Source organism: Fukomys damarensis, unplaced genomic scaffold (assembly GCF_012274545.1).
Source record: "Fukomys damarensis isolate Sample0158 unplaced genomic scaffold, DMR_v1.0_HiC HiC_scaffold_15, whole genome shotgun sequence".
In the NCBI taxonomy this organism is placed as follows: domain Eukaryota; kingdom Metazoa; phylum Chordata; class Mammalia; order Rodentia; family Bathyergidae; genus Fukomys; species Fukomys damarensis.
Window position 1 is genome coordinate 5,192,509 of NW_022900927.1, and position 8,383 is coordinate 5,200,891.

At 47.3% G+C, this 8,383-nt stretch overlaps 1 protein-coding gene across 2 annotated transcripts; it reads left to right on the forward strand.

Annotated features, from left to right (window-relative positions):
* The first annotated feature begins 1,522 nt into the window (after positions 1-1,522).
* Rhebl1 (RHEB like 1) lies at positions 1,523-4,797 on the forward strand. Of its 2 annotated transcripts, XM_010623606.2 has the most exons (8): positions 1,523-1,749; positions 2,270-2,341; positions 2,773-2,840; positions 3,269-3,351; positions 3,441-3,497; positions 3,696-3,743; positions 4,081-4,162; positions 4,317-4,797. In XM_010623606.2, exons 1-8 carry the CDS (start codon positions 1,698-1,700, stop codon positions 4,404-4,406), a joined length of 552 nt encoding a protein of 183 aa, XP_010621908.1. In that variant the 5' UTR covers positions 1,523-1,697; the 3' UTR covers positions 4,407-4,797. The 2 variants fall into 2 exon arrangements, with proteins under 2 accessions (XP_010621908.1, XP_010621909.1); XM_010623607.2 differs by lacking the exon at positions 2,270-2,341.
* Positions 4,798-8,383: the final 3,586 nt, after the last annotated feature.

The window sequence follows — 8,383 nt, forward strand, 5'->3', positions numbered from 1 at the left end:
TGGGCGTGGTGGTACATGTCTGTAATCCTAGCACTCTGGGAGGCTGAGGTAGGATTGCAAGTTTGAGACCAGCCTGGGCAATTTAGTGAGACACTGTCTAAAATAAAATAGCCTAGGGATGTGGTTCAGGGCTGAGGCTATAGGTTCAATCTCCAACACCCCCTCCCAAGTTAAAAAAAAAATAGTTCAGACTCCTTTATGTTGCTTGGCTTCTACTCTGTTTTTAGACTATCTGTTTTAGGCTAACTGGCTTTTTTGTTGTTGTTGTTTTGGTTTGTTTTTGTTGTCATCGTTTTGTTTTTTTGAGACAGAGTCTTGCTATGTAGTCCAGGGTAGCCTTGAACTCAATATTGTAGCCTGGGCTGGCATTTAACTCTTGGCAATCCACCTGCCTCAGCCTCCCAAGTGGTAGGTTTACAGGAGTGCACCACTGTGCCTTACTGAACACAGATTTCTTTGCCCCTCCACCTTTTTTTGTATGCGTGTTGGGAACTGAACTCCAGACCTTCTGTTGGCCACTGAGCTAAAATCCCAGCCTCTCTCCTTCAATAAAAATTCAAGTTCTCTGAGAGCAGAGACCTTGCCTTCAAATTAATGGCTTTATTTCCAAAGCTAGAGTAATGTCTGGAACTTGTAGTGTATGCCCAGTATTTGTTGAATAAGTAAGTGATTCACGGGCCGGGGATTTAGCTCAGTGGTTCTGCTGCCTGCCTCTCAAGCACAAGGACCTGGTACCAAAAAAAAAAAAAAAAAAAAAAAAAAGAAAGAATTGCTAGTGCCCGTGTATTTAGCTCAGTGGTGCCGTTGCTTGCTTTACAAGCATAAAGTCCTGAGTTCAGTCCCTGTACCAATAAATAAATAAATAAACAAACAGTGCTATCCGGAAAATAAAACAAAACAAAAAGAATACAAAGAATTGCTAGCTGGGTGGTGGTTCATGGGAGGCTGAAGCAGGAGGATCAATGTGAGTTCGAAGCTACCCTGGCCTACAGTGTGAGTGCAAGGCCGGCCTGAACTACATAGCAAGACCTTGCCTCATTAAACAGAACAAAACAAAAATAAGAATTACTGTTGCGAAGTTAGATCCTGGAAAATTGTGAAGCCGAATAACAGCAGGTCTGTGGCTGAAGGCTGGGGGAAGTGGAGGAAATATACTGAACTTTTTGGCCTTTTTTCCCTAGCCAAGGAACCCAAAGCCCTTGCAAAAAGGCGACCTGGAATCTTTTGATGAGAAAGTCTAGCCCAATCACAATGGGTATTTTTTTCTTCAGTCTTCTTTCTTCACTTCTTGCTAGGCTGCAAATGCGCAAATACCTTTAGGACCCCGGGTTAGTCTGTTTCTTTATGAATGAACCGGATCACATCTACGCTTGCGCAGCTGCCGCTCTCCCGCTCCACGTGAGACCCACCCTTCTCTCGGGCTGGTGGCCCCGCCTTAATCCTTTCTAATGGACCAATGAAGAGCGGGCTGGGGGGCGGAGCCCGGAGCGGCAGGGCACTGAAGTTCCCTGGCGCCAGCTCCCTCGCCTTAGTCTTGCAGTGTTGTGATCACGTGGCCAGCTCCCGGCGCGGCGCCTGTTTTGGTTTTTCTTTGGCTTGCCTGGGGTAGCTGCGGCGCGAGCGACTTTCTGGGTTGGGTTGCCTTTTCGGGCTCTCTCGGCCCGCAGTTTGCAAGCCCCTTGGGGTTGGTTTCTGCCATGCCGCTGGTCCGCTACAGGAAGGTGGTGATCCTCGGGTACCGCTCTGTAGGTGAGCTCCGCCCCGCGCAGAGCGGGAGCGCGCCCAGGGCAACCGCGGTAACGCCGAAGGGTGCGAGGTTCGGAAGGACAGGGGCAAAAGGCTGAGGTTTGTGAGGGCTGCAGGAAGCGGAGCACGTAAGGGTTAATGTGGACTTGGCTGCAGGAACATCAGAATAGTCCTCGCTGTTACTCTGGGAGTAGGGGTGGAGTCGGGATTTGAAGGTACCGGGCGTGGTCTTCGTGGGGCAATTGGTCGCAGGTGTCCTGGGGCGGGGTGGGGTTTATTTTAGGGAATCTAGGATCTTCTGAGGATGTGGTGGGGAAAGTTGGCTGGAAAGCCTGCGGTGAGGGGCTGCAGAATTGGGAAGTATGGCCATAACACAGAGGGCGAGGGTAGGCTAAAGGAAAGCCTTGCTTGAGACGTTCACTGACTGGACTGCTGATTTGGGGTGCTCTATAGTCCTGGGCCACAGTCTAAAAGGACTGATGATGGGAATGGGTGAATGGAATGCAACTGCCTTTGCTCACAGGGAAGACATCTTTGGCACATCAGTTTGTGGAAAGTGAGTTCTTGGAAGGATATGATCCTACAGTGGAGAACAGTGAGTAGTCTTGTCTCCTTTAGTGTGAAGAGGAGGGAACCTGGAGTGCTTGGATGCCCGCCCAGTTCCATAATTTGGGATTTCCCTGTTGCCAAAGGCTGATTTATTTAGTCCTTAAAGCTAATCTCTCTAGCAATCCTGTAGATACTGAGTACCCTAGAGCTGAGCATGGTGGCCCATGCCTTTAATCCCAGGACTGAGGAGGCTGAGTCAGGAGGATCACAAATGCAAGACCAGCCTGAACTACACAGTGAGACCCTGTCTCAAAACAAAAACAACAACAACAGCAAAAACCCTAGCTCGTTGCTCTAGTTTCCTGGAAAACTCTGTGGGCCAGATACAATTATGTAACCCCCAGGGTAAAGTATATATGGGTCACACATTGCTGGCTCCACAAGACATGTCACAATCAAGTTTTGTTTTCTTTTCAGCTTACAACAAGATAGTGACTCTTGGCAAAGATGAGTTTCACCTACAGCTGGTGGACACAGCTGGGCAGGTATCAATTGGGGGAGGGTATCCAACCATGGTAGTTTAGCCCTAGGAGATGAAGTCTGGTAGCCTCTGGTTCATGTGTAAAGCAGTATTACAAGAATAGTATTTTAGCTGGGCATGGTAGTGCATGTCTGTAATCCTAGCATGGGGGAGGCTGAGGCAGGATTGCTGTGCGTTTGAGGCCAGCATAGGCTACTTAGTAAATGCGAGGCCAGCCTGAACTACTAGCAAGACCCTGTCTCAAAAAACAAAAAGTATTTTAACTTCTGATAGTGTGCTGTGCAGGGCTTAATGGAACTGCTCTATAAATACTTGTTGACAAGAAGTAATGAGCAGGGAGTGCCCCAGGGAGGGTCACTTGGATGTTGTTCCTCCAGCCTTTGGCATCTGAGTGGTGTGGATCTAGGTACTGATGTTTCTATTTCTTGTCAGGATGAGTACAGCATTCTTCCCTACTCATTCATCATTGGGGTCCATGGTTATGTGCTTGTGTATTCTGTCACCTCTCTGCATAGGTAAGCGACCAAGGCTGTGAGTGGGGGACTTGGGAGGACCTGAGGACTTCCCAGAATTAAGGTTATAGCTCTATTTCTTGTATTTAAAGCTTCCAAGTTGTTCAGAGCCTGTACCAGAAGCTACACCAAGGCCATGGGAAGACCCGGTAGGTGGCCCATGGGATAGTCACAGTGTGGGGATGAAAAGGTGGGAGAGAGCAGAGAGGTGAACTGTCCAAGTCACAGACAAGGCTAGGACATATATCACTGCTGGTTTGATGGGACATGAAGGCCTGGATGTAAAGGGAATGGGGTCCTTGGAACGAACACGGGAGAGAATCCTGTTTCCTGCTGTTTCCTCACAGGTTGCCGGTGGTGCTAGTGGGGAACAAGGCAGATCTTTCTCCAGAGAGGTATGTAAATCTCTACTGCTCAGGGAGAAGGAAAGTGAGATGAACTCAGTCAAGTTCTAGTCCTGGCTTTCCACTGGCTCAAGTCATTTCGCTTCTCTTCATTTCTGACTTGATTAAGAAAAGATAGCCTTTCTATCACCAGACCCACAGTTGTATTATTTTAAGCCTCAGTTCTGGATTCACACATTGTTCCTTTACTTACCTATATTTTCTCCTTCAGTCTTTGGCTTAAAGCTTGGGGAGGTCTGATGCATCAGAAGAAGTCTAGATTGTAAGTTTTACAGAGAACTTGGAAAGGTTGCTATCTTTCATCTTTATGTCTCAAATATGCTTCCAGAGAGGTACATGCAGTCCAAGGGAAGAAACTAGCAGAATCCTGGGGTGCAACATTTATGGAGTCATCTGCTCGAGAGAATCAGGTGCTGTGCTGAATGCTAGGAAGGTGGTGGGGGTACCAGTGTCTTCTTGTACATTTCTTTGTGCTGAGGATGATGGGGCTGTGATAGTCACCCTAGAGAAAGGTGACATTGACACTGAACTGATTTTCCTTGAATGCCTATCCCTTCCTTGTAGCTAACTCAAGACGTCTTCACCAAAGTCATCCAGGAGATTGCCCGTGTGGAGAATTTTTATGGGCAAGAGCACCGATGCTATCTCATGTGAACGCTTGGTCCTGGGGTGACTGCCTCATTTCTGCCCTTGGCACTTGTGAGGCTCCAGTGGAGGTGGACCCTCAGGACTGCACGGGTATGCTTGCCAGTGTGTCTGTGGCTCTCTGGACACACAGTGTGGTACCCTCATATTTGCACACTTTCCCTAGGTTAGTGGCCTGGGTGTGTATGTTTACAAACAGGCAGGGATGTCTTCTGGGCACTGGTCCCCTAACCCCGTTTTTGCTTAAATGAATTGTTACAATCTGTGGGGTTGGTATTTGAGTCCTGGGCATTGTTTACGTGGGTTCATCCTCTGTAGGTTTTGGGTGTTGGGTGGGTAAGGAGAGATACGGACTCTGAAATAGAGCTGGCTCCCTGGGGTGACAATGTATATATGCAAATAAAATGAGAAATCTGTTGTTGTTGACTTCTTTGTACCTGGGAGAGCCTGGGCAATATTGTATCTTCTTTTCCAAGGCGTAATGGCTGTGGTATTTGGTGATCTTTCTTCCTACCTCATTCCTAGTCCTTATTCCTCACTTATTAAGGACCATTACTCTAAGACTTACTGCTTGCTTTTCTCACCTTCCTATTCTGTTGGGTTCTCCCAGTACTGTAGTTTCTTGGATGCCCCACCCATCCAAGTTTGATCCTTTAACTGCAGAAACACCACCCTCTAGTGGCTAGCTGTCACATGTTGACCTAGCCGTCCTTGAACCTTGGCATTTGCTGCAACTCGGGTAAGATTTGGGGAGGAGGAAGGAAGCCCCTCACTCCTAAGGAGAGCTGGGTGTGGTGGTCCATGTCTGTAATCCCAGCACTTGAGAGACTTGAGGCAGTAGAATGAAGAGTTTAAGGCCAGCCTGAACTGCTTAGTGAGATCCTATCTGAAAAAATAAAATCAGGAAGGAATATAAAAGCAGAAAATAAAAGTGTTATGAAGATTTTGACTTTAGAAAGTTGCAAGGAAATAATACTCCTAGTGCATCTCAGTCCATGTGCCCCTCATTTTCTCATATTAATCTCTTTCATTGTAATAATAGGCATTCATACATCTGGTGGTCTTTTTGTACCTTTCACACTTTTGGAATTGTGCAGTTTTTAAAAAATTAATTTTATTGGTACATTTAATGTATACAATATAATGACATTCATTGTTGGAAATTTGTACCTTTACATAATCAACCTAGGTTCTTATTTTTTCCCCACTTTCTACTTTTCTTGACTCCTTCTTGCTCCTAGCCTGAGAGCCTAACTGGCCCAATGCTTCTCCAAGGAAATGTGAGTTACCTGAGTGATGTTATAGTGTCATCTTCAGAGTGAGGACAAAGACCTCCTGCTGAGAGAGGTTGAAGTACCCTATTAATATACTTATTTGAGGAGGATAGACAGAATCTAGGTGTGATTCCCCCCCCCCTGCATACTGGAGATTGAACTCAGGACCTTGAGCTTGCCAGACAGGTGTGGTGCTGCTGAGCTACATCCCTGGCCCTCTAGGTGTGATTTTTAGTCCTTATGTTAATATCTGGCTCTAGGTGTATAGTTGGAGGTGATGGTTTGTCATTTGATTTTCAAAAACCAGCTGCTTTTCTTCCTCAGATCCAGAATCCAAAAAAGAATAAGGGCTGCTGGAAAAAACATACACTAAGAGCAATCTCAGTGGCTTAAGAGGTTCTTTAGGCCGGTCACAATCTTCTGTTATTACAATTAGGTTTTTTTTTACATCTGAGCAGGAGAATCATTCCAGGGTTCTACCACTAATGTATCCATCAGGTCAGGGATAAACTTATGAATGTCTGATGTTTCCCAGACATTTATCAAAAAGCAATCTTGAGCCCTAGAGACAAGTGATTATAGTTGGTTAATAGCTTCTCCATAAATACAGCCACTTGGGCAGTCAATCTCTCTGAGCCTTGGTTTTATTTGTGAAATATTAAATCTGCTTCAGAGGGTTGAGGTGAGGATTAAGTGAGATGGTATGTTTAGCATTCTATATTCTACATAACCCCTTAGAAATGGTAGCCCTTGGAGTGGTGATTTAGCTCAGTGGTTCCGCTGCCTGCCTTGCAAGCACAAGGCTCCAAGTTTGATTCCCCCATACCAGAAAAGAAAAAAAAAAAGGTAGTTGTCTTATTGGAAGTCCTGGTGAGGGTCTGCCTTCCCTGTCTCTGGTACAGACTAGGGAAGTGCTTTCCATTTTCCAACTTCATCTCTTTGTTAACTTATTCTACTACAGTAGAAACGTGCAATGTCACTGCTGGTTTTTTTGTTGTTTTTCTTTGAAATGGACTTGGGTGGTCAGCAGAGACCATGATGCTAATTATGTGGATAGCAGAGGGCCTGATCCGTTCTATGACCAAGGCCAGGTCTCCTGCCCTGTTCAATATGAAAGTCACAAGTTACGTATGGCTATGTAAATTTAAATAAAGTTAGTTCTTCACTTGCACTACCTACATTTCAAAGAGCCCAATAGCTACATGTGATTATGAGTGTCAAATTGGACCATGTAGACAGAGTACACTTGCATCACTGCAGAAAGTTGTGCTGGAAACCCTTCACAAAACAAGCTGTGGGCCTAATTTGCCTACCTGTTTTCCCACCTCTTCCTTTTAAAAAAGTTTTTCTTTTTAAATTCTAGGAATAACATGGCCTTTGGTTTAAATCATGGCTCAAGTTCTCACAATGTGATTCCTTGGGCAATTTTACCTATTTTAGCGTGTCTTTTTATCTGTAATATGGGGATAATTCCATGTAACTCACCATGTGGGTAGGAGTAACTAAGATATAAATCTATCACATCGTTTGTCTCCTCTTGCCTACTTCAAGTGTACGTATAGCTCAAGCAGAAAATGCATTCCAATCTATTCCCTCATCTAGACTTGGATGAGGGTGCCTGACAGGAGTGTTTCCTACAGTCTTGTCCAGAGTAATCGTATTTTGGCCAGGTAGTAGCAATGCTATCTTAGCCTATATATTAAAAAAAAAAAAAAAAAAAAAAAAAGGTGTAGGGGCAGTCCTTGGAAATTTGTAAAGACTAAAGGAGAGGGTGGGGAGACCCTGAAAATGTTCCCCAGGGAAGCTCTATATTAATGTTTTGTTGGGGAGGTGGTGTATGTTGGTTATTGTGTGGGCAACGACAGTCCTTCCTCACGAGGGGGTCCGAGTGTCAGAAGACCAGGGACTTGTCCAGTTCTTCGGGCCCCCCAACGTGGCAAGAAACCACCCTTTGCAACACCAGGCGCCGTGCCTCACTTTCTCCATTTGCGGACTCCAGTTCCCAGGATGCAGAGCAGCGGCCAATCTCCTCTTCTTCCATCTCCCTCCCGGGAAACATTGCCCCTGGCCAAGGCAAGGGGACAGCAGGAGTTTCAGGGAGCGATGACTACAAGGCAACGGAACTAGAAAGTGGCCAGCACCCTAGCTTCACCGCCCAGGAGGTAAACGGAGCAGTTCCAGGGCCCGAGCGAAAAGCAGGGGGGCTTCATTCCCACGTGTCTGCCCAGCGGCCGGCCCGGCGCAGTCGGGGTTAACCTGAGGCGGAGGGATTCCCCCAGCGTGTGCGTAGAACTGCAGAGTCACAGCCTTTCCTCCGAGAGGGCCGTATCCCTGCGCCGCCCCGCTCCAACACAAAATAGGGCCGCATCTTCTCCTTTCTCCCCTTCTCGAGTGGGGTTCCCCGAGCAAAAGGCCTCCCCCCAGATCTCGCGCCGGAGACTTCACGAATCTCCAAGACCGCTGCCCAGATCTCGGGCCTGAAAATAGCCCCTTCGCAGGAACCACCCTACCGGCCGAACAGGAGGCGGAGGGGGGGAGGCGGAGCGGCGCCGCGCTGCACTACTTTCCTCTCCGGTTGCAAATGGCTGCCTCGTTCCCCACTTTCCGCTCAGTTTCCTGACCCCCGGCGCCGGGAGCCGGGGCTGAGCCATGCACCTCTAGGCCCCTCGCGATCACAGCCAGCCGGGGGGTCTAGGGGGTGCCGCCAACCGG